Source organism: Pipistrellus kuhlii, unplaced genomic scaffold (genome assembly GCF_014108245.1).
Source record: "Pipistrellus kuhlii isolate mPipKuh1 unplaced genomic scaffold, mPipKuh1.p scaffold_m20_p_21, whole genome shotgun sequence".
Classification (NCBI taxonomy): domain Eukaryota; kingdom Metazoa; phylum Chordata; class Mammalia; order Chiroptera; family Vespertilionidae; genus Pipistrellus; species Pipistrellus kuhlii.
Genome location: NW_023425520.1, coordinates 1,071,440 through 1,096,382, shown reverse-complemented (window position 1 = coordinate 1,096,382; position 24,943 = coordinate 1,071,440). Strand labels below are relative to the sequence as shown.

The window sequence follows — 24,943 nt, the reverse complement described above, 5'->3', positions numbered from 1 at the left end:
CCATTGCCTAGAAGTGGTCAGCAAACTCAGTCAGTAGAGCCAAACATCAACAGTACAACGATTGAAATTCCTTTTGAGAGCCAAAATTTTTAAACTTCTAACGCCACTTCTTCAAAATAGACTCGCCCAGGCCATGGTATTTTGTGGAAAAGCCACACTCAAAGGGCCAGAGAGCTGCAGTTTGCCGACCACTGACCTAAGGGAACAACATTCTGGGCGGAGGGAACAGCCAGTGCAAAGGCCCTGGGCAGAAGTGTGCCTGAGGTACTAGAGCAGTGTTTCCCAACCTTCCCTCATGATGAGAATCACCTGGTGGAGTTGTTAAAACACAGATTCCTGAATCCCAACTAAGAAGTGCTACACTAGAATTTTTGGGAACATATAGGTAAAATTGTATACTTAACTAGTGCTCTAAGACAGATTTTATATACAGAGCACTAAGTTAGGTATGCAATTTTACCTATATGTTCTCAAAAATTCTAGTTTAGCACTTCTTAGTTGGGATTCAGGAATCTGTGTTTTAACAACTCCACCAGGTGATTCTCATCATGAGGGAAGGTTGGGAAACACTGTACTAGAGGACCAGGGAGGAGCCCAGTGTGGCTGTGATGGAGCCAGGTGGAGAGGAGGCAAGAGGGCAGGTGGTGAGTCACAGGAGTTGGGCTTTTCCTCTGAATAATGGAAACCAGGGGGGCTGTGAGCAGAGAAGGCTCCTGCTGACCTCTGCAGGGTAAGGAGAAAGCCAGGGAGTCAGACGGGGCATGAGGTGGCCGGGACCACATGAGACGGTGCAGGTGTCGAGAAGTGGCTGGATTCAGGAATATTTGCAGGTGTGGCTGTGCTGCAGGAGTGGTTGGGGGAATGAGGGGAAGAAATGAGGGCCCTTTGACTCCTACCTGTTTTCACCTGTTCATCTGAAGGTCAAATCAGGCTGCATGGACTTCAGAGCCCGCACTGATGCCTGCACTCTGCACCTCAAAGGCTAGGGGCTAACATCCCGGATGTGGGTAAAGGAGGGACACAGGTGGGTGGGAGTCCTGGGGGCTGGGATGGGAGCTGTCAGTGCCCTCAATGATGGCTGCTGGGGGGCTTCAGGCACAGGGCCCATCAGTGGAGAGTGGAAGGTTACCTGGGGTGGATCCAATAAAGCCTGGTTTTGAGCCAGCCTTTGAGTCCCCGCCCCCCAAGTGGGCACCCACTCCCTTGGCCTCCCCACAGCCTGTGTTAACCTGCTGCAGGGGAGTCCTGCCAGGCCCTTGGGGTCATGGAAGTCCATCAGGTGGCCTTCAGACAACGACCTAACTTCTCAGGCCCCCTGGCCACTCCTCCAGGGGACCCCTGATGCCTGCAATCTACCTTACACTTGAAACCCCTGAATCCTGGGTGGGTGCAGAGGAGCAAGCCTGAGTCCACATCCAGGTGCCCAGTCCAGGAACCCTGGCACACTTCTGCCCAGGGCCTTTGCACTGGCTGTTCCCTCCACCCAGAATGTTGTTCCCTTCGTCACTAGCAGGAATCTTCACCAGGGTTTCTTCGCCTTAGAGTGGTCAGTGTCCTCTTGAGAATGAGAACAGGCCTTCGTTTACAGTAAACCTGGATGTAGTGAGGTCACTGGGTGCACCAGGGCCCTCTGGCTGCCTCAGGGAATGGTGAGGGCGGGGAGGAAAACGTGCCTGCTTGCTTGTGCCCCCTTGCCCCTTGCCGAGGGCACAGCAAAAGGGTGGGGAGCCCTGGAGGCTCTGCGCCTGGGATTCCTCCGCTGGAAAATGGGGCCGAACATGGGTTTCCTCTGCCGCAAAATGGGACGCCACGCGACAACACCAAGACCTACCCGCTGGTGGTCCCTGCCGCCGCCTCCTGGGGATCCAGCACCTGCGAGCCCCCAGATCGTGGCCTCTGCGCCCGAGCCCCGCGTCCCCCGCCGGGGCGGAGCTTACGGCTGCCCCGCCCCGCGGTCCCCGGCTCCGGCCGCCGCGCCCCCCGCCCGGCTGCGGCGCGTGACGCGGGGCGCGCAGCTCGGCGGGCAGGCGCGGGCGGCGGACACAGCCGGCCGGCGAGCGGCATGGCGGCGGCGGCGGCGGCGGCGGCGGCGGCCTCGGCGGACCCGGCGGGCCCCGAGCCCATGCCGAGCTACGCGCAGCTGGTGCAGCGCGGCTGGGGCAGCGCGGTGGCGGCGGCGCGGGGCTGCGCGGACTGCGGCTGGGGGCTGGCGCGCCGCGGCCTGGCCGAGCACGCGCACCTGGCGCCCGCGGAGCTGCTGCTGCTGGCGCTCGGCGCGCTCGGCTGGACCGTGCTGCGCTCCGCGGCCACCGCGCGCCTCTTTCGGGTCAGTGCGGCCGGGGCCCGGGCGCGGGCGGGGGGCCCGCTGTGCACCCCTTTCTGTCTCTGCGAGCTCTGGCTGCGGGGTCCTGGGCCGCCCCGCGCCCTTCTCTGTCCGCGCGAGATGGGGGTGGGGATGGATGCGGGGGTGTGGCCGGACCGGGACACCCGCGAGGTCGGGTCGGTGACACGGGTGGGGTGTTCGTGATGTGGGGGAACCGAGCACGACCCGTTCCGGTCCGTGCGGGGAGGAGGCCTCTGTGTGTAGCTGTGGAGGCCTGGGGGCACGGGGCAGGTCTGCGTCTGGAAACGCCGGGCCTTGCGGGGAGGGCGGGGGCCTGGAGCCCAAGCCGGAGCGGGTCCGGGGCCTGTGCAGCCGGCAGAGCCCCTTGTCTGTGGCTACGGGGAGGGTCGGCGTTGCCCTGTCGCTGCCTTGTGGCTGTCTGGAGTCCGCGCCGCCTCCGGGGAGGCAAAGACCTGGGTTCATCCGCCTCGCTGGTGGTCCCAGCCTTGTGGGAGTCGAGGGGAGGGGGGTTAGGGGGTTGGGAGGGCCTGAGGCTGCTTCCGAGAGGCGCTGACGGAAATGCCCAGTTTTCAGTGAGCCCGAGAGGCCACCGCCCCGGCTGGACCGGAGGGTGACCATGAGGTGACATTGGCGCCTGGCCTCCCTCCCATCTGGGGAGGGGTCCGCTCTGGGGGCTGCTGGGAAGAGGGTTGGCCCCCCGCTCAGCTGCCGCTCCCTCCTGGGCCAGCCCCAGGCTGGCTGGACGTGGCTGGGGCGCAGGGACAGAGCGCCCAGACCAACAAAGGGCCTTTCTCTGCGCCTGGGAACGGCTGGCTTTCGTTAAGTTGGGAGGGGGTTGTCTGGCTGCTAGTGACCCCACCCCCTCCCGCATCACCTCCTGGGGAGAGACCCTGGCCGTCACCCCGTCAGGGAGGCCAGGCAGGTATGACAGAGTCCCCTCCACAGTTAGCCTGGTCCCAGTTGGGCTTTATTGCTCCCCCACCTTCCCAACCTCCAGCTGGGAGTGGGGAGTCCAGGAGGATGAGGGCCAGTGCTCAGGAGGGGGATGTGGTCACTCTGGGGCCACCGAGGTGGAATGGGGTCCCCGCCCGTGTTCCTGAGGGGCCTGGGCTGGGACAGCAAGGGCAGGTCCCCCCTGACTTTTGGAATCCCTTCCCGGGCTGCCCTCCCTCAGCCTCTCGCCCCAATTCGAGGCGCGCCTTTCCCAGGAATAGGCGGAGGGGCTGCGCAGGCCGCTAAGGCTCATCTTTTTGGCAGCAGCCTGGTTGCCAAGGGTTACCAGAGCTGGCTCTGGCTGTCTCTATGACAACTGGAGTTGCTCCAGTCCCCTCAGCCTCTGGAAAGGGGGCGGGACTTGGCCTGACAGCCCCGCCCCTGAGGAGCTTGAGGCCCCGCCCCACCCTGGACCCCAGAGTGAGATTCCTCAGCACCTCGTCATTGCATGTCCCCACCTTCCTCATGTCCTCCCCCAAATACCCACTCCATCTTCCCCAGACCCTGGTTCCTCTCTAGTCTCCCCAAATTCCTCCCCGGAGGCACCCTCTCCCTCACATTTCTGCCCCGTGAGGCTCTCTTGCGGTTCCAGCACTCCACGGCCCCCCCCCCCCCCCCCCCGCCCGTGTCCCGTATTCCCCTCCGTGTTCTCTTACAGGCTCACAGCCTCGGTCCCGCCACGTCTTTTCCTTAACCCCCTCCTGTTTGTCATACCCCCAGGTCCCCGTTACCCACAAGCTGCTTACTCCCCTGTGCAGACCCCGCTGACCTCCCTTGCTTTATGCTCACACTCCCCTCTCCGGGCCCTCAAGCTACACTCACATTCCCCTCCGGCCCCCGTCACTCCTCTCTGCACACCTCAGCCAGACAGCTGGGCACTAAGTTTAGCTCTTGGCAGGCACACGTGGGCTCTGGTTACTCCAGGCGGCTGTGGGCATCCAGTGGCCCCTCCCCAGCTCTGCCCAGCCCGGGGAATCCCTGGGCCTCGGCCCCCCCCCCCACCCCAAAGGAATGGCTCCTGCTCTGATGGCCCCCGTCTTCTCCCCCACAGCCCCTGGCCAAGCGGTGCCGCCTGCAGCCCAGAGATGCCGCCAAGATGCCCGAGAGCGCCTGGAAGTTCCTCTTCTATCTGGGCACCTGGAGCTACAGTGCCTACCTGCTCTTTGGCACCGACTACCCCTTCTTCCACGACCCGCCCTCGGTCTTCTACGGTGGGTCCCCAGCGGGGTGAACGCAGAGGAGAAGGCACGTGGGGAGCTGGCACTCTCAGCATCCCGTTCTGGGTGTCCGCCCCAGACCAGGGTGATCGGGGGCCCTGGGGACATGAAAGGGGCACCTGCACGTCTTACGGCTCAGGGCGGCATCCCAGAGGAGGTGACCCCTTTGTGGGCCCAGGTGGGCACTCCAGGTGTCAGGAACAGCACATGCAAAGGCCCTGGGGCATACACAAGCGTGGTGCGAGAGAAAGGCAGGAAGGCAGCAGAAGTTCGAGTGTATTCTAAATGGGATAGTTTGTGGATTATAAAAAGCTTCCTCTGGCTGCCAGATGGAGGCAGCAATTTTACTCTTTTCTGTTTGTTTTGTTTTTTTTGAGTGAGCGAGAGGAAGAGAAAGAGAGGCATCGATTCATTGTTCCACTTATTATGCATTCATTCGTTGATTCTTTTATTTTTTTTATTTAGTTTTTTATTGATTTTGTACAGAGAGGAAGGGAGAGAGATAGAGAGTTAGAAACATCGATGAGAGAGAGTCATCGATCAGCTGCCTCTTGCACACCCCCTACTGGGGATATGCCCGCAACCAAGGTACATGCCCTTGACCGGAATCGAACCCGGGACCCTTCAGTCCCCAAGCCGACGCTCTATCCATTGAGCCAAACCGGTTTTGGCCATTCGTTGATTCTTGTATGTTCCCTGACTAGGGGTTAAACCTTCTACCTTGGCATAGCAGGACAGTGCTCTAACCACTGAACTACCTGGCCAGGGCTGAGAGAGCCAAGTCTTGGGTGAGGATGGTAGCAAGGTCTAGGGTGGAAGGGAGGGACCAGTGTGGTTCAGACCAGCTTGGCAAAGGGACAGAGACGGTGAGAAGTGGCTGCACCGTGGATTGGGTTCGATGTGGGGGTGGTCAAGGACTGAGCTCTGGGTGGGATGGACAGGAGGGTGTCTGCAGTGTCCTCTGTCACCAAGCAGGCCAGGATGGGAAATGCGGCCGGTGATGGGGGGAGGGTGCCCGGTGGCACCATAGGAGGGCCCGGCATGGAGCTCCTGCGTTGCAGGGTCCTGGTAACAAGCTCTGGGTTTCCCCGGCGCCCGGCCGTCTTCACGGGACTGTGCGGCCCGCCTGGCCGTTTTCCTGGGAGCCTTTCCCACGTGGTAAGTTTCTAGAGGAGGAGTGTTCGCTGTCATTCAGTGTCCCTTTATGCAAATGAGCCATAACTGAACTCTGAAAATGTCAGGCATGGGCGTTGCCTCTGGCTTCTTGTAAAACATGCTGCAGCCCCCTGCTTGTAAGTTAACTGCCTCTTCGAAGGCTCATTCTTTGAGAACCAGCTGTGTGCCAGGCTGTGAGCAGGTCAGAGCAAGCCCCCCGACAGACGGTGACAGAAAACCTGCCTCCAGCAATCAGTGCTCACGAGAACGCTTTGGGGAGCGTGGGGTGTCTGAGGGGAGCGCAGGTTCTACTGCAGCAGGGATAGCGGCTTTTGAGCGAGGGCCCGGAGGGCCTGAGGCAGGCGGGAAGCACATTCCTGGTGCGTCAGGAGCAGAGCAGCTCCCCTGGCCAGGCCAGGGGCAGGAGGGCAGAAAGGGTATTTACCATGGGGCTGTGAGCAGAGAAGGGGGCTCCAACCAGGACAGGCCTGGGCAGAGGAGAGAAGTTGATTTGAAAATGTTTTAGTCTGGCCGGTGTGGCTCAGTGGTTGAGCGTCAGCCTGTGAACCAGGAGGTCATAGTTCAACTCCTGGTCAAGGCAAATGCCCAGGTGTTGGGCTCGATCCCCAGTAGGGGGCGTGCAGGAGGCAGCCTATTGAAGATTCTGTCATCATTGATGTTTCTATCTCTTTCTCTCCCTTCCTCTCTCTCGGAAATCAATAAAAACATGTGTTTTTAAAAGAAAAATGTTTTGAAGGCCGAGCTGGTAGGATTTGCTGCCAAACCAGAGGAGGGTCTGGGCTCCTCAGTGAAATGGGGGGTCAGTAGGGTTGGGTCTAGGGGTGACCGGGAGCTGGGTTTGGGAAGCCCAAGGCCCTGATATTGGAGGTGGGAGAGGGGGTGACATGAAGTACCCAGGGCAACAGGTGGGACGTGTGGAGAGGAGGCTGGGGTCCGTGGACAGCCGCCCTCCATCATGTGGGGAGGGGCAGGTGAAGTCAGGACGGTGAATTATATGCCTGCTCCCCCCTGCCTCATACTTGGGGCCCGAGGCTGGATGCTCACCCACTGTGAGTCTTCCCGGTGGAAGAGGTGGAAGGCTCTTTCCTACCACTCTGTGCATCGAGGCTCTGCACGCTGTCCTTGTGAAGAGGGACAGGCGTCTGGCAGGTGTGGGGAGCGGGGTGGGGGTGGGGGTGGGGCCCTCCAGCTGCAGCATTCCCGGTTTGCTGTCAAACTTTTCGAAGCCCCTGGATGTGTTAGAGTCGGGGAGATGAGATCTGATTTCGTGGGGAGTTTTGCTTTCTTTTATCGGGTAAAATGCTCGAAACATAACAGTAACCGTTTTGGCTGGACACAAAAAGGTAAGTACTGTGAGTGCATCCATAAGAGGTCCCAGAGGAGTCAGGTCCCAGAGGAGATAGGGCCTGGGAGAGGGGCGGGGCGGGGGTATTCAACAAGGACAGTTCAGTTTTGCAGCAGCAGAGGGTTCTGGGAAGGATAGCAGCAGAGGGTTCTGGGAAGGATAGCAGCAGAGAGTTCTGGGAAGGAGAGCAGCAGAGGGTTCTGGGAAGGACGGTGGGGATGTGAATGTGCCTGATGCTGCAGGACTTAAAGTGCACGTGGACCGTCTGCTTGTGGCTTCTTTCACTCAGCAGCGTGTTGTTTTGTTTTTATATATTTTAAAAAAATATTTTTTTATTGATTTCAGAGAGGAAGGGAGAGGGAGAGGGAGAGAAACATCAATGAGAGAGAATCATCGATTGGCTGCCTCCTGCACGGCCCCCCACTGGGGATCGAGCCTGCAACCCGGGCATGTGCCCTTGGCTAGAATCGAACCTGGGACCCCTTAGTCCACAGGCTGCCACCCTGTCCACTGAGCCAAACCAGCCAGGGCTCGGCATCGTGTTTTCTGGGTTCATCCACGCAGTGTGTCAGCGGGTCTGTCTTTTTTATGGCTGAGTGATATTCCACGTGTGGAAGGACCACATTTTGCCTGTCCTTTATCTGTTAATGGGTTCTTTCCACTTTCTGGCAACTGTGACTAGTGCTGCTGTGAATATGCACGTCTGAATGCCTGTGTGAGTCCGTGTTCATTCCCTTGAGCACACGCCTAGGAGTGGAATTGCTGGGCAGCGGGGTCTGTGTTTTCACAGCCTGTGAGCCCCCATGGGGACACTCAGAGGCCAGGAGGCGCTGGGGCAGTGCTGGTGCCTGGACCAGAGTAGGGGCAGTGGGGGTCGGGGCAGTGAGCTAAGACATGGGCCGAAGAGGCCCCGATGGGGATCTGTGTGGATCTCCTTTACAGGAGAGGCCGGAGCACAGACGAAGAGTCGTCTTGAGCAGGGGCCTGGGTGGAGCCTAGGAAACTGAAGGCTCCAGGGGGGGTCACTGAGTTAGGGGTGGGCAGAGGAGGAGCGCCCAGTGAGCAGAGAGGCCCGGCGGTGGGCAGAGAAGAAAACGGGGGGTCAGCGTTGCCAAGAAGGGGTGAGGCCTGGGTGAAGGTGGCACAATGCCAGGAGTGAAGGAGGCGGCAGGCGGCGGGGAGAGGAGGCTGGGACCCGCCTGGGGAGAGCCGTCTTCCTTGGCAGCAGCAGGGTCTGTGACTTCTGCTGCAGCTGCTGTGCCAGCGCCAGGAGGTGGGCAGCAGCCTCCATCCGTCCTCCATCCGGTTGGTAATTGCTGGGGGCCGGGGCGGCTAGAATGGGAGCGTACTCGCTGGCTGGAGGTGCCTGGTAATTAAGAGAAAATGGGCAGAGACCGGTTTGGCTCAGTGGATAGCGTCAGCCTGCTGACTGAAGGGTCCCGGGTTCGATTCCAGTCAGGGGCATGTACCTAGGTTGCGGGCACATCCCCATTGGGGGATGTGCAGGAGGCAGCTGATCGATGTTTCTCTCTCATCAATGTTTCTAGCTCTCTATCCCTCTCCCTTCCTCTCTGTAAAAAATCAATACAATATATTTAAAAAGAGAGAGAGAGAGAGAGAAGGCAGGAAGGGCAACCAGGGCAGAGTCAGAAATCCTGCAAGGGATGGATTCCCGGGATAGGAGCTTCTATAGAACTGAATCCGCTCCAGAAGGGAATGCTCATTAACGAAAGGTAGCTGGTAGAGAACAGGGGATGGAAAGCCAGTGGCCGGTGCGACTGCAGAGACACGGGGGGACTCATGCCTGGCCCGAGAGGTGTGGGGGTCACTCGTGTGGAGGCCCTGCAGGCCCCCGATGACCGGCCCGGCTCTCCCCAGACTGGACGCCGGGCATGGCGGTGCCCCGGGACATCGCGGCCGCCTACCTGCTGCAGGGCAGCTTCTACGGCCACTCCATCTACGCCACGCTCTACATGGACGCCTGGCGCAAGGACTCGGTGGTCATGCTCGTCCACCACGTGGTCACCCTGGTCCTCATCGTCTCCTCCTACGCCTTCCGGTGAGTCCGGGTGGGGAGGGCACTGCGCGAGCAAGGGGGGCAGCTGGCCCAGGGCAGAGCTCGTGCCTGGGGGAGGGGGATGGAGGGGAGGCATGAGGTGTTCATGGCGGAGGGTTCCAGAGAGATCCAGAGGGATGGGGTGGAAAAGGTGCAGGGAGGCCTGCCCCATTCACCCCCCCACCCCCACCCCCACCCGGATGGCACCCTGGACCAGGTCACATAGCAAGTGTTTCCTGAACCCCTGCCATGTGGCAGGTGCTGCTGGGAGCACAGCCACTAACAGATAAACCTGAAGGCTGAGAGCCCACACCTGCTCCGATCCCATCCAAACTGCGACCTGCGATTGTTTTCACATCCACCCCTGTCAGAGGCAAAGGGACACACATATCTCCCCAGGCCTTCGCTACATCATCACATGTTGAAATAACAGTATTTTGGGTATACTGAGCTAACTAGGACATTATTTTATTTTCTTTTTTAATATGTTTTATTGATTTTTTACAGAGAGGAAGGGAGAGGGATAGAAAGCTAGAAACATGGATAAGAGAGAAACATCGATCAGCTGCCTCTTGCACACCCCCCACTGGGGATGTGCCCACAACCAAGGTACATGCCCTTGACAGGAATCGAACCCGGGACCTTTCAGTCCTCAGGCCGACCCTCTATCCACTGAGCCAAACCGGTTTCGGCTAGAACATATTATTTTAATTTTTCTTTCTTTTTTTAACATGAGTGATAGGATATCTATTAATAAATGAGGTCTATACTCTTTTTTTCTTTTTTAATATATCTTACTGATTTTTTACAGAGAGGAAGGGAGAAGGATAGAGAGTTAGCAATATTGATGAGAGCCGAAACCGGTTTGGCTCAATGGATAGAGCGTCGGCTGAAAGGTCCTGGGTTCGATTCACTGCTCCAGCTGCGCCTTCCAATATAGTAGCCACTGATTACAAGTGGCTACTTCAACTTTAATTAAGCTTAAATAAAATCACACATTCTGCCCCTAGCCGGTTTGGCCTTAGTGGGTAAAGCTCCGGCCTGCAGCCCAAAGAATCCCGGGTTCGATTCCGGTCAAGGGCATGTAGCTTGGTTGCAGGCTCCTCCCTGGCCCAGGACACAAGGACACGTGCAGGAGGCAACCAACTGATGTGTTTCTCTCACATCGATGTTCCTCTCTGTCCTTCCCTCTCTCTCCCACTCCCCCTTAAAAAAAAAAATAAATGGAAAAATATCCTCGGGTGAGGATTAACAAAAACGACAAAAAATCACACATCTGCCGAAAGTGGTTTGGCTCAGTGGATAGAGCGTCCGTTGGCCTGCAGACTGAAAAGTCCGGGGTTCGATTCCAGTCAAGGGCATGTACCTTAGTTGCGGGCACATCCCCAGTAGGGGGTGTGCAAGAGGCAGCTGGTCGATGATTCTCTCTCATCAGTGTTTCTAACTCTCCCTCTCTCCTCCTCTCTGTAAAAAATCAATAAAATATATATTTTTTAAAAATCACACATCTGTCCCTCAGGCACACCACCCACATTTCAGCTGCTCCGTGGCCACATCTGGCTGGTAGCTCCCATGTAGATAATGCAGGTATAGAACATTCCCATTGTTCTAGAAAGTTCTCAGCACTGCTCTGGAGGATAAAATCAGATAACAGGCCCCACCTCTCAGAAAAGGAAAACGAAAGAAAGAAAAGACTAATTTGTTTGCAGGTATTAACTATGGAGAAAAATCAAGTCCGAAGGTAAGGACTGCAGGGATGGTGAGGTGTAGGTGGGAGGGAGGGGGGTGACAGGTGAGAGAGAGAGGAGGTGAGGAAAGGCTCTGCCAGCACCGGGAGGCACGTGTCGGGTGCTGGGAGCAGGAAGGCCAGGTGGGGACAGAGACATGGCCCCGTGCAGGCTGAGCTCAGGACTCTTGGCTCAGGCAGTGGGAAGGGGGACAGCTCTCCGACTCCCTTAGCCCCTGGTGGGCACCTGCAGCCCACAGCCAAGCTCAGGTAAACCCCATAGACCTGGGAGTGTCGGCCAGTGTAGGGATCAGGACACAGAAGGCCCTGGCCTGTGGGGTCAGCGTCATGGTGGGTCAGAGGTCACAGGAATGAGGATTAGAGAAAGGACTTCCAGGCTGGCTGTGGGCCTCCTGGGCAGCGAGGTGGGGACCCAGGCGGACGGTCCCCTGAGCACAGTCTGGGTGCTGCCGCCGACCTGGCCCTTTGGGGGTTGGGCAGGGCTGGTGAGCCAGAGGGGTGGCTCCGAAAGGCAGGAAAGGGGTGCCCTGGGCCTGCCTTGGGGTCCTCAGTGCAGGGATTTGGACCCTGTGTGACCTGCCCTCTCCTCTCTCCGGCCCGGCTCCTCTCAGGTACCACAACGTGGGCATCCTGGTGCTCTTCCTGCACGACATCAGCGACGTGCAGCTGGAGTTCACCAAGCTCAACGTCTACTTCAAGTCCCGGGGGGGCTCCCACCACCCTCTGCACGCCCTGGCCGCCGACCTGGGCTGCCTCAGCTTCAGCCTCAGCTGGTGAGCGCCGGAGGGCGGGGCGGGGCCTGGCGGGGATGGGGCGGGGCCTGGCGGGGATGGGGCGAGGCCTGGCGGGGATGGGGCGGGGCCTGGCGGGATGGGGCGGGGCCTGGCGGGATGGGGCGGGGCCTGGCGGGATGGGGCGGGGCCTGGCGGGATGGGGCGGGGCCTGGCGGGGATGGGGCGGTGAACGGACTGGGCAGGGGCGTGGTTGGCAGGAGCAGAGAGAAGGGTGGGGCAGCCGGGCGAGGAGGGTGAGGACGAGCAGGGACAGATGGATGAGGCCAGATGGCATCGGACAGAGACAGAGATGGCGGGGCCACCCCCGCCCTCCCGCCCTCTCTTGCCCTCGGCTTCCCCGGCCCGTTCTCCCCTCCCCAGGTTCTGGTTCCGCCTCTACTGGTTCCCACTGAAGGTCCTGTACGCCACGTGCCACTGCAGCCTGCGCTCCGTGCCCGACATCCCCTTCTACTTCTTCTTCAACGCGCTCCTGCTGCTGCTCACCGCCATGAACCTCTACTGGTTCCTGGTGAGTCGGCTCCGTCCTCCTCCGCCGGCAGCCCTGCCCCCCGGGGCGGGCACGTGGGGACCAGCCGCGCCGGGGCCCGCGGCAGCGGTGCGTGGCCCTCCGAGGGCAGCTCTTCTTACCGCGTCTCCCCCCTCCCCCCCCACAGTACATCGTGGCGTTTGCTGCCAAGGTGCTGACCGGCCAGGTTCGGGAGCTGAAGGACGTGCGGGAATACGACGCAGCGGAGGCCCCGGGCCCCAAGCCCAGCAAAGCTGAGTGAGTCTGGAGGGGCTGCCGCCCCGTCCGTTCCTTCGGTCACACCGTCCGCTGAGCGCGCACTGGGGCCGGCCTGGAGACACAGCGGCCGCGAGGCTGTGGCAGACGCTGCCCCGGAGTCTGCGTCCAGAACAGACTGCAGTGAGGCGTGGGGGACGTGGTGATGGCGGTAGATGCTGAAAGGATAGATACCGAGGAGGAGAAAGGGAGGTCAGGAGTGAGGGGCAAGCACCAGGGCGCCAGGAGTGGAGCCGTGAGGGCCAAGCCAGGGGGCCCGTGGGTGGGAAGGAGCAGCCATTGGCCAGGCAGGAGGTGGGGCTCCCCATGCTGCTGCTCCCTGGCCCCCTGAGTACCGAGCGGGAGACGGCCCAGGGTGGGTGCTAGGGAAGGAGAGAAGAGGTCAGGCATCCTGGAGGCGGGACCCCGGGGCTGTCAGCCCTGGGATTGAGCCCCGGCCTGCGGGGCCCCAGGTTTGTGAGATAAGCAGGGCCCGGTGCGCAGCGCCCAGAGGCAGCCTGAGGGTATCGGAGCAGCTGGGAGGTCAGGTGCTGACAGAGCAGACCTCCAATCAGCCTCCGGAGGGAGTGGTGGCGTGGGGAAGCAGAGGGCTCCTGTCGAGGAGGTGGTAGGGGTGGGAGATCAGTGAGGCCTCAGCAGGAGTCTGACTGACCCTCCGAGGCGTCGGACACAGCAGAGAGGAGCAGAGGTTTTCAAATCTACGTGACAGACGGGAGACGAGAAGCAGAGGCCGGGGTATTGCTCGATCGGAGCACGGGACCCAGGGAGGCCCTCAGGGCCGGTTCCAACAGAGAAGCACTTTGTGCGGCCACCATGGGCCACAGGCGGGGGCACCCAGGCCAGCAGCCAGCGCCCAGGGTGCGGAGGGGTCGGACGGGCGGACGGAGATCGTGGACACGAGAGGGCTGCGGCCCCAGTGGTTAGATCCCAGCTCCGTGGCAGCACTGACCAGACTTGCCTTGGGCGTAGGTGAAACCGAGATAGAAGAACCCAAGGTGACCCAAGACTTTGGCTTGGGCTGCCGTTTACCGAAATGCCACTTGCCAGCCAGGGCTCTGCAAGCCAGTGGGGTGGGGAAGGCAGTCCTTGGGGGCGTCTGACTGTCCATGTCCAGGGATCCTGAGTCAGGAATTCTGCTGGGAGATCAGTGAGGCCTCAGCAGGAGTCTGACTGGCCCTCAGAGGCGTCCGGACACAGCAGGGGGGGGGCGGGGGTGATCCTGCTCGGCCAAATCTGAAAACCTGAAAGCTCTTCCTGCCGCAGAGCAGGAAGCATCCGTTGGAGAGTCCTTGTGAGTGCAGAGCCCACGGCCGTACCCCAGCCTCGCCTGGTGCTCCCTGCTCTGTCTTCCTGAGAGCGTCTGTCCGTCTGTCCGGCCGGAATGCGGGCTGAGGGCCTGTACCTGCTGGCATGCCCTCTAGGGGAGCAGAGTATGAACTGCACCGAGAGGTCAGGCTGTGCTGGGGGACACGGTGCACGGCCAGGGCCGTGGGCAGCGCCAGCGACCTGGGTTCCCCAGGATGGCCAGAGCCGGCACAGCCCGGTGTAGAGACGGGGTGGTCGGGATGCCCCAGACTGTCAGGTCGTGGGAAACAAGGAGACTGCAGACCTGTCCCGCACGAGGCGGGATCCCGGACAGAAAGAGGACGGCCTCGAGATCGGGCCGCCTGCAGCGTCCCGCACCGGCTGCTCAGCGGTGACGCCGGAGGCTGGTCAGGGCTCCACTCGAGTTCTCTGGACTGTCCCTGCAACCTTTCTGCAAATCAAAATCATTCTAAAATAAAAGGTTTATTCAAAAAATAAAAGGCAGAGTGACCTTCAAAACAGCACTGGATGTCACGTTACTTTCCTGGGGCGGCTGGACCCCCGTGCGGCAGACGGGGCGGCTTAAACGGAGAAACTTGCTCGCTCACGTTTCTGGAGGACGCCCGCTCTCCCTCCGAAGGCCGGGAGGGTCCTTCCTGCCTCTGCCGGCTCCGGGGGCTCCGGGGGCTCCTTGGCTTGTGGCTGCATCACTCCAACCACTGCCTCTTTCTTCACGTAGCCTTCTCCTCTCCTGATGGTCTGTTCAACATCACTTAATTACATCGGCAAAGGCTCTTTTCCCAAATAAAGCCACACTCACAGGTTCCGCCCTTCAGCCCGCCAAAGCTGTCAGGGCTCACATGATCAGAAAGCTGAAGAGAGAATCAGTAAGCTAAAAGCTGTGAAGAAATTACCCAGAAGCAGCAAAAACAGATGGCAGCTATGGCAGCTAGGATTTTAAGGATGACCTGGCCTAGCTGGATTCTAATAGACGGGTGGGGAGACAATACGAGAGACATCATGCTGAGAATGTTCCAGAAAGTGGCAGACATCCGTCGTAAGCAGGATGAGCAGAAAGGAAGAGACGGCCTGTGACACAGACTAACAACGGATGCTAGATGTCTATGGAGTCAAGTGTCACCTCAAATGCTAAGACGAAATAACAAGCAACGAGGAATTTCATACACAATTTTAAAAAGTATTACTCAAGCCCTGGATGGTGTTCCCAGTGGTTAGAGCTGCCCACACACTGGAGAGTTGTGGGTTTGATTCCCTATCGGGGCACCTACCTGATTCTTGGCTGGGGAACATGTGGGAGGTGGTCAATCCATCTCCCTCCCCCTCCTTCTTTCCTTCCTTTCACCCTCTGGAAAAAACAACAGAAAAATATCCTCAGGTGAGGATTAACGACAACAAAACACACACACAAAAAAGAAGTTACTTAAGAGACAAGAAAACACTAAGAAAATTGTATTTCAGAAAACTCTCTCAAGAAGCAGATCAGCAGAGAAACTGATACATATTTGGATAAACATTTTAATTCCCTAATTTGAGAGAGATAAAATAATTAGAACTTGCCCTAACCGGTTTGGCTCAGTGGATAGAGCATTGGTCTGAGGACTGAAGGGTCCCAGGTTCGATTCCGGTCAAGGGCATGTACCTTGGTTGCGGGCACATCCCCAGTAGGGGGTGTGCAAGAGGCAGCTGATCGATGACTCTCTCTCATTGATGTTTCTAACTCTCTATATCTCTCCCTTTCTCTCTGTACAAAAATAATAAAATATATTAAAATAAATAAATAAATAAATAAATAAATAAAAGTTAAAAGACTTCAAGGTACATAAAAGTTGCAAGTGAAAAAGGACAAGAAGAGAAATTTGGGTGTGATTCTTGATCTGGAATGTTCCACATGACGCAGTCCTGAACCTTGGGATGATGGGACCCCGAGAGGTACAGTTCATGCTTTGTGCTCCTCACCCAGCAGCTCAGAAGCAGGTGAACAGATGTTCTTTCTTAACCCTGGCACATTTCTCAGAATTGACCTCAGCGAGCCACAGAGCAATTGCTTAGAAACCAGGATCATACAGATAAACAAAATAAACAGGATCACATACAAACAAAAACTCAGGTTTGAAAACTAAGACCCTGACAACAGAATCACTTTGAAGTAACGCAGGGAACAAACCTTATGGCACTTGAGCAGCACTGATCCCTTCCTCTGCCAGCCCCTTCCTCTCTTCACTCCTCCCTCCCTCCGTTCTCTCTCCCGATTCACTCCACAGCTGGGCCACTGTTCATCTGGTAGACCATCCTCCCGAACCGATTCAGCCTCCTGCCCCCTCCCTGCCCTGGTCATAATCTGGCACCTTGGTCTGAAGGGCATCATCCTCAGGGCGGCCGGGACTGCCATCCACCAAGGCCCTCGCCCCATCCAGGGTGTGGACCTACAGCTGACACCTGGCTGCTCTGTACATCCAGTTCTCAGCTCGGCCCCCCGCGCCGATGAGCTGGGACTCTCCCTGCTGCACCAATAATGGGCCAGAGGGTCCTTGGTGATGCCCACACTGCGCCAGCATGCCTGTTCTTCCTTGGTTCTCCCTTATCCTCAACCGTCACCCGCCATCACCATCATCCCTGGCTGACAAGCTGGCCTGCGTTCCCCCAGGAAGCAGGAGTGGCTGGAGAGCCACCGTGCCCCGCTGGCTGCTTCAGGGCCTGCTCCATCTCCCTCCAAGGCCCCCACCAGGCCGGGACCCCAGCCTCTTGCTGTTCAGGACACTCTGACTCAGGAGAGAGGCCTTCCTTCCCCAGCCTCTGCCCCAGCGCCCACCAGCCTCCCTGGCAGCAGAGCCCTCCATCCCACACCCACCCACTCCCTGAGACTCCTGTGTGGCTCCAGCAAGGCCTTCTCGGTGCTAAATCCAGGGTCACCTACCCCCTCCTCCTCCTCCCCCCTCCTCCTCCTCCCCCCTCCTCCTCCTTCTCCTCCTCCTCCTCCTCTTCTTCCTCCTCCTCCTCTTCTTCCTCCTCCTCTTCCTCCTCCTCCTCTTCTTCCTCCTCTTCCTCCTCCTCCTCCTCTTCTTCCTCCTCCTCTTCTCCTCCTCCTCCTCCTCCTTCTTTTGAAAGCTATTGAGACAGAATTCACACACCATACAATTTGCCCATTCACCCTGTATAATTAAATGGTTTAGCCCCTTTGCGGAGTTGTGCAACCATTACCACAGCCAGTTTTAGAACATTTTCATCACCCCCAAAGAAGCCTTACTCTGATCCCAGGACCCCCTTAAGCATGCGTCAGTCTACTCTGCTTTTTTTTTTTTTTAATTAAGAATTAGTATTTATTGAACAAGAAACAACAGATCTTGAAAACAAATATGATGGATGACATTTTAAACCTGCACCAGAAATAATGGGGGCAAGTCAAGAGCAAATTGTTAATATGATATTGAGTGGACTTCTCCAAAATTAGGTAAAATGTTCAGAATGTATGAACTGAAAGTTATCGTGTGATAAATGCAGAAATTCCAACATGTGACCAGCTGTTGGTCGAGAGCAGAAAATAGAGCGGAGGGGAAATAATAATGAATGCTACAGACTTTACTTTCTTTTTTAATATATTTTATTGGTTTTTTTTACAGAGAGGAGGGGAGAGGGAGAGAGAGTTATCAATAGAAACATTGATGAGAGAGAAACATCGATCAGCTGCTTCCTGCATACCCTGCACTGGGGATGTGCCTGCAATCAAGGAACATGCCCTTGACCGGAATTGAACCCAGGACCTTTCATTCTGTAGGCCGACACTATCCACTGAGCCAAACCAGTTAAAGCTACACACTTTTCTTAAAAAAAAAAAAATTATATATATATATATATATATATATATATATATATATATATATATATATATATATATAATTGATTTCAGAAAGGTAGGGAGAGGGAGATACAAACATCAATGATGAGAGTCATTGATCGGCTGCCTCCTATACGCCCCTATTGGAGATCGAGCCCACAACCCAGGCATGTGCCCTGACGGGGAATTGAATCGTGACCTCCTGGCTCAGAGGTTGATGCTCAACCACTGAGCCACACTGGCCAGGCCCCACTTTTCAGTGGCAGAACAGTTCCTAAACATGAGACTGTACTTGCTACTCAATCTGGCGCTAAAGTTCTAAGTATTCTTTCAAGTCACTTGAAATGTGTCAGGCGAGTCTTTCTGCTCAGGCCTTCCCGCTGGGCACCGTCACCTCGTCCTGGCCCGGCTGCAGGGGAGAGTTCAGGAGCTGACAGATTCAGCAGGCCGGCTGCCTCGAGCCCGCGGTTCCCAGGCAGCAGTGGGACTTCTTCTGCAACATCGGAGTCTTCACCGCTGGCTCCACCAGGAAAGCCACTGAGAGGACCTAGTCACAGCAGACAGACCAGCGGGATGGGGGGCCCCACGGTGTAATCTGCTGATGTGGCACCGGGGGAGTCTGTCACCCAGATCGATCGAGAGCTGGTCACTGGACTCCGAGGCCAAGAAAGAAGCCCCTGTTGGTTAGCGCACGCCGCTGTGGTCCCCGGCCAGTGCCGGCACTCTGGAAGGTAGAAGCCGGTCTCCGTTCCTGCTGGACCTGAGCTTTATGGGAGTTGAAGTTCCTTTCTTCACAAGAGAAACTGTTAAATTCAGTCGCGGGCCTGGGCTTCTGGCACTGCAGAAGCACGATTTCTCCCCTTCGGCGGGCTTGGAGGGAAGGTTTAGGTAAATATCCATCTCTTCTGAGTCTCTTTGGCCAACACGCAGCCCAAGTAAGAGGAGGGAAAGGAATTCAGGGCTCATGCTGATGCTGACACTTGACCCAAGGACCCGGCTTCAGGAGGGGTTTTAAACCACAGGAGGAAGGAACGCTTGATGTGGGTGGTGGTATCTTTGCTCTTTTTTTTTGGAAAAAAAAAAAAATTATGAGTCTATTAGAGCCCAACTGATGACATATGCCAGGAAGCAAGTTATCCAGTGCCCCTCTGCTCCCCATCCTTGATGTTCTTCACTCGACCTCTTGCTTCCTGCCTGGTCTCTGGCCGCTCCCTCCCCAAGAGCCCTTTTTCACTTAACCCACCCCAACTTCCAAGCTCCTCTGCCGGCTCCCAGTGCGCCCTGGAGCACCATTCTGTCTCCAGTGTCTGCCTGTCCGTCCTTTAGACAAGCAGAAGGAGGTTCTTCTAAAATTTCCCAAATCAACCCCAGGCCCACGACCTCCCCCGAACGTTGGTCTATCACCGGTGAGGGCAACTCGGGGAAAACCTGGGAAGCTCCAGGAAGCCCCTCGCTCCCCTTTTCCTCCTGCTTCTCCAGGAAACATCCGGGATCCATCGCAGTGACTGGCTGTGCTCATGCCCCACCTCCCTCCCTCGCCTGACTTTCCCCACAGGGTGCGCTGAAGCCGGAAAGTCTAACTCTGATACCTACAGAGGCAATGACCCCTCCTCTCCAAAAAATTACATTGTTTTTGATGAAGGAGGGAGGGGCACTTAATCACCAGGAAAGCTCTGGTGAAACGGCATGGGGCAGAGGCATTAACGTACTATCGCCCTACCCAGTTTGGCTCAGTGGATAGAGTGTGGGCCAGCGAACTTGAAAGGACCCAGGTTCGATTCCAGTCAAGGCCACACGCCCTGGTTGTGGGCTTGATCCCCAGCAGGGGGTATGCAGGAGGCAGCCAATCAATGATTCTCTCGCATCATTGATGCTTCTCTCACTCCCTGTCTTTCCCTCTCTGAAATCAATAGAAGTGTTTTTTTAAGTGCTATAAAAGTACAGGAATTAAAAATGTGGGGGAACACAGCCAAATCATTACCCTTGAGGTCACCAGGAGGGAAGGGAGGACTGTTGGAACACGGCGGGACACTCGGTGACCATCTGGAGAGTATCTCGCATCAGTTCCCAGGCAAACGCCAGTGGCTCAAAGATGTGGACGTAGAAAGTGGAAACAGTGAACTCCGACCAGAGTCAGAAACGGACACTGTCATCTGGCAACTGGACTGTGTGTTGGAAGAGTCCAGAAGCCAGGAGCCTCCTGCGTGTCTAAAGGACGACAGGCAAAACCGGAAACGACAGGCGCACGGAGACCCACGTCGGCCTTATCTCTGACTTCACAGATAAAGGGCTCCTGCGGGCTCAGCGAGAGAAAGGGCAGTGACCGCAGGAAAAGCAATGAGGACAGGGTGGGGGCCCCCAGGAAGGGACGGCCAGGAGTTCCGGCCCAAGGGAAGGAAGGATTAAAGGGAACAAAACTATCATCTCCAGGAAAGTCTTCGTTCTTATGGAAGAGAGTGTCTGCTAGTGTCTATAAGATTATATCCCAGGATGTCTAGATCATGAGAACATATTATTGGTTCAAAAAATGTAATACGTTCAGCTGGTGTGGCTCGGCGGTTGAACGTTGACCCATGAACCAGGAGGTCATAGTTTAGTTCCCGGTCAGGGCACATGCCTAGGGTTGTGGGCTCAGTCCCCAGTAGAGGGCATGCAAGAGGCAGCTGATCAATGATTCTCATCACTGATGTTTCTCTCTCTCTCTCCCTCTCCCTTCCTCTCTGAAATAAGAAATAAAAACATGGAATGAAAATAAGGGCTGCAGCAGTGTAGACAGGTGGTGGATGGAGAGGGACAGGGCAGAGAAGCCTGTCCAGTGGGGCTATGAGCCAGCCAGCGCCGCTGGAGCAGGCAAGCCTGCTTGGAGGGCGGCAGAGGCCTCCGCAGGCCTGCGTTTCCGAGGGGAGGAGGATGAGGAGCAGTGTTGATTGGGGTTGAGGAGGAGGGAGCATGTCAGGCAGAGGGAGTAGGTGGGATTTGCTCTCTTGTGGTGGCCAGGGCCTGGGGTGGGAAGGAAAGGGGAGGAGCCGGACGAGGAGCTAGGCTGAGAAAGAGGATGTGGACAGCCAGGCGGGCGGGCCAGGGAGTAGGGGGGAGCGTGGGGTCCTAGGCTAACCTGGCGGGTTTTGGCCCCCAGGAAGCCGCTGAGGAACGGTTTGGTGAAGGATAAGCGCTTCTGAACCCTTCGACGCCTGTCCCGCTCCCCCGGACCTCACCCTGCCCCACCCTGCCCCCTGGGACAGCTCCCCGGCTCCCCAAGACCCTGGCTCCCTCCAGCTCCGCCCCTCCCGGGCCTGGGCCACTCCCGGGACCGCGCCCAGGATCGGCTCCCGCCCGGAATCAGTGCCTCGGCCACGCCCCCGGGACCCTGACCCAGCCCAGCCCGGACCCCAGCACCCACTCCTCCGGCGCTGCCAGCCAGGAAGATGCCGCCGTTGCTCCGCCATCCCGGCCTCCGCATCCTCCTCCTCCTCCTCCTCCTCGCCCTGCTGCTGTCCCCGCCGGTCCCGGCCCGCCGCCCCGCGGCCCCGCGCCCCGCCGCCTCTCTGCTCCAGGCTCTCGGGCTGCACGACTCGCCCCGGGGCGCCCCAAAGTCCCGGTCCGTGCCCCCCATCATGTGGCGCCTGTTTCGTCGCCGGGACCCCCAGGAGGCCAGGCTCAGCCCACGACGGACGCCCCCGGGGGCCACCCCACGACCGTGTCACGTGGAGGAGCTGGGGGTCGCCGGGAACATCGTGCGCCACGTCCCGGGCCGCGGTGAGTGGTGCCCGCTCCGGGGGCGGGGGTCTGGGAGGGCGATCACTCCTCGGGCACCCCAGCCCCCCACGAGCTTCCAGTGACTTCGAGGGTCTCCACCCACCCAGTCCAGCCCCACGAGCATCCTGAACCCCTGTGCTCCATCCCTCTCCCGTGGACACCTGCGGGGACCCGGTGAGTGGCCACAGGGCCAGGCTGCCCTGCACCCGGCAAGGCCTTTTGCTCGCGGCTGAAGCCCTGCCCCCACTCTCCCTCCCTCCCGCCGCTTCTCAGCATCTAAAGCCTTCCTGCGGGTGACACTCCGCCCCGGCCACCCGGGCGTCTGCTCACCTCTGCCCCCTGCCTGCGTTCCCTGCATTGGGCAGGCCTCTTCCCTGCTGGCGATGCCCGCCCACACCCCATCTCCCCCTCCTTCACACCCTTTGATGCCAAGTAACAGATGGTGTGCCCCCAGCCTCCGGCACTAACCTTCCCCCCAAGTTCCCACCGAGTCCCAGAGAGCTGAGCCCTCTCCCGGCCCCATAGGTGTCCGCGCCCGGACCGCGGAGCCCTCGGCGCCAGAGCGGTGCCCGACGTGGACTCTCCTCTTCGACCTGTCGTCTGTGGAGCCCGCCGAGCTCCCGAGCAGAGCCCGCCTGGAGCTGCGCTTCGCGGGGGAGGGAGCGGCGGCGGAGACGGACGGCAGCTGGGAGCTGAGCGTGGCGCAGGCCGGGGACGTGGGCGCGGGCCCGGCGCCGCTCCGCCAGGCCGTGGCCTCCCTGCGGGCACCGGTGCGCGCCGAGCTGCTGGGCGCCGCCTGGGCCCACAACGCCTCGGTACCGCGCAGCCTCCGCCTGGTGCTGGCGCTGCGCCCCCGGGCCGCGGGCCCCTGCGGGCACCTGGCTGAGGCCTCGCTGTTGTTGGTGACCCTGGACCCGCGCCTGTGCCACCCTTTAGCCCGGCCGCGGCGCGAGGCCCAGCCCTCAGTGGGTGGCAGCCACGGCGGCTCCTGTCGCGCCAGGCGGCTCTACGTAAGCTTCCGCGAGGTGGGCTGGCATCACTGGGTCATCGCGCCGCGCGGCTTCCTGGCCAACTACTGCCAGGGCCAGTGCTCGCTGCCCGCCACGCTGCCCGGGCCCGGGGGGCCGCCCGCGCTCAACCACGCCGTGCTGCGCGCGCTCATGCACTCGGCAGCACCCGGGCCCGCCGGCCTGCCCTGCTGTGTTCCCGCGCGCCTGTCACCCATCTCCGTGCTCTTCTTCGACAACAGCGACAACGTGGTGCTGCGGCACTACGAGGACATGGTGGTGGATGAGTGCGGCTGCCGCTGACGGCGGGCAGGAGCGGGGACACAATAAACACTGGGTGGATTGAGCTGCCGTCTTCGGGTCTCCTCACCTGGGGCTGGGGAGTGCTGACATCCATCAGGTTGGTGGGGGAAGGGTGGTCTGGAGCCATCGGCCTTCTAGGCCCTCTTAGAAGGCCGTTATAGGGGGACCCTAGGAGTCGCCACCCACCACCCCACACACCGGGCAAGCACAGGCACAGAGGTGCTTTCCAGTCCACTGACCCAGCCCTTCTTAGCTTTGCCTTTCAGATTGCAGGACCCCAGACCAAGTGCTCTCCCACCCGCTGTAGCTTATCCAGCTGTGACACAAGCAAGAGTTGTTTTTAACATTTTATTGGTGACAAAAGAGCTTAAAACAAATTGACCAAAAATCAGAAGTGACATTGCCTTGGTACAAGATGCTCCTTGATTTGGAAAACTCAGAGTAATTGCTGCTAGAAGGTGAACAAAAGCCAACAGCACGGAGCGAGGTAGAGCACTCCAAAGAACAGGGCGGGAGGGCACACGGGTCAGCAGAAGCCTATCCAAGCGCAAGGCCTCTAGGTGGCCGACCAGAAGCCCTACAGCAACGGGGCAAGAGGCCTTGCCGGAGGAGGTGCCTGTGTCCCCCTCTCTCCGTGTACCAGATGGCATCTGGAGGCTTCGGGATAAGGGCCAGTGTCAGACGCACGGGGAAGGGGTGCTGGGGGCCGTGGTCACTAGGACCAAGGGTAAGCAGGAAACAGTTTTCAACTTGGTGGTCACCGGGACGATGAACACCTACCCCACAGGGGACCTTTCCCAACCACAAGAACTTCCACAATGCGGATCCAGGTTGGTGCCCATTTGTACGGCTGAAGTGACACACTCCCCCAAGCACCTTCAGCACAGAACCAACTTATTTCTGGAACTTCTTTTCCCAAATAAAGTGAAAATCACCCCAACTCACTGAAGCTATGCTCAGGTAGAAGGGCTCAAGATCAGGGAGCGGGGTGAAGAGGGAGGGGGAGGCTCTCGCTGTCTGATGGCCACAGGGCCTGTGGGCACCGCCCGGGGAATCCGCTGGGTCAGGAACGACGGCCTCCCCCCCTCCAGCCTCGTCCTGGCCTTCTGGGCCTCCAGGGCACTGAGTCCACTGCGTGAGAAGTGCCTCGCTCCTCCGAGTCCCGCGGAGCCTGTGGGCCCAGGGATGTTCTCACTGCCCTGACGCGCAGGGAGAAGCTGCTGGAAGCTAAACTGAAAACAAAAATCGTCCTCTCCATGATCGCGTCACAGGTGTTCATCCTAACCTCGTTGAATGGCTCGTCTAAACTTCGTTTCTGGAAGCTTCTTGCATCTCCCAGGTCCACCACTAAGATTTGAGAGACAAACTCAGGAAAGTATTTTTCAGTACTCCTTTGAAAGAATCTTTAAAAACAAACAGAAAACCCCAAACACCACATTTTCTTTAAATGAAAACCCGGGCAGCGTGACTGCAAGGTCTCGGTGTGGACAGAACACGCCTCAGCGGGGCTCTCTTGGCTCGGCTGCAAGGAGCCTGTTCAGCACAGAAATGTGAGTTGTTCCTGGTAAAACGTAGTCCCCTTTCAATAAAAGAGAAAAAGAAAGAAAGAACAGAGGAAAGGGCTACTCTGAGATGAGGGTCTTCCTCCCTCCTCCTGGTCGCAGGCCCAGGTGTAGACGCGGCGAGCTGGGCCTCCTTGGCGAGCTGGCTGCAGGGCTCTCGGGCTGGCCGGCCCCACCTCCGCTCCCTGTCTCCTCGCCGCGGTGCCAGCAGTGGGCGCTCACTATCTCGGGCTGCTCTCCCTCGGGTGCTCCTCTCCCTCTCCTGTTGCTCACAGTGGTGCTTCAGTTTTAGCAGTGGAAAACAGGTATCCATTTATTTTTATTTTTTATTACCCAGGATAAGATGCTGATGGACTAAGCCACAAAGCTTAGCTCTTCCGCTGCCACCTATAGAGAGAGGGGAGAGGGCACAGACTATCAGAGAAGGTAGGAGCCCAGCCTTGCCTGGAAGGCAAGGTGCTTTCTCCCTACTTCCACTAAGCACCCATGTTCTCACCTGTAAAATGGGACCTCACGTGCTAGACAGCCCTCGGACCACTGACTTTCCACCAGAGACAGAGACCATCAAAAGCTAAGGCGACAGCCTGTGCCGTAAGAGGGCCCCCCTTCTCCCAGCAGTGCCAGCACACAACTCCGCTTGGCACACTGACAGCCCTACAGCAATGGGGCCTTGGAACTACAGACATGACTCACAGGCCCCTTCT

General features: G+C 58.4%; 3 protein-coding genes across 4 annotated transcripts in view; 2 read left to right on the top strand and 1 right to left on the bottom strand.

Annotated features, from left to right (window-relative positions):
* The first annotated feature begins 1,986 nt into the window (after window positions 1-1,986).
* CERS1 (ceramide synthase 1) lies at window positions 1,987-20,924 on the top strand. The gene is made up of 7 exons (XM_036450427.2): window positions 1,987-2,326; window positions 4,389-4,548; window positions 8,954-9,134; window positions 11,490-11,651; window positions 12,033-12,180; window positions 12,326-12,435; window positions 20,748-20,924. Exons 1-7 carry the CDS (start codon window positions 2,063-2,065, stop codon window positions 20,788-20,790), a joined length of 1,068 nt encoding a protein of 355 aa, XP_036306320.1. The 5' UTR covers window positions 1,987-2,062; the 3' UTR covers window positions 20,791-20,924.
* Window positions 20,925-21,006: 82 nt separating this feature from the next.
* On the top strand, window positions 21,007-22,720 carry GDF1 (growth differentiation factor 1). The gene is made up of 2 exons (XM_036450424.2): window positions 21,007-21,367; window positions 21,893-22,720. Exons 1-2 carry the CDS (start codon window positions 21,037-21,039, stop codon window positions 22,675-22,677), a joined length of 1,116 nt encoding a protein of 371 aa, XP_036306317.1. The 5' UTR covers window positions 21,007-21,036; the 3' UTR covers window positions 22,678-22,720.
* A 291-nt stretch (window positions 22,721-23,011) lies between these two features.
* UPF1 (UPF1 RNA helicase and ATPase) overlaps window positions 23,012-24,943 on the bottom strand; it is a 42,878-nt gene continuing 40,946 nt past the window's right edge. For both annotated transcript variants that reach the window (XM_036450418.2, XM_036450419.2), the window contains exon 24: window positions 23,012-24,626. The gene's annotated coding sequence lies outside the window, so the exon portion shown is untranslated. The remainder of the gene's footprint in view (window positions 24,627-24,943) is intronic.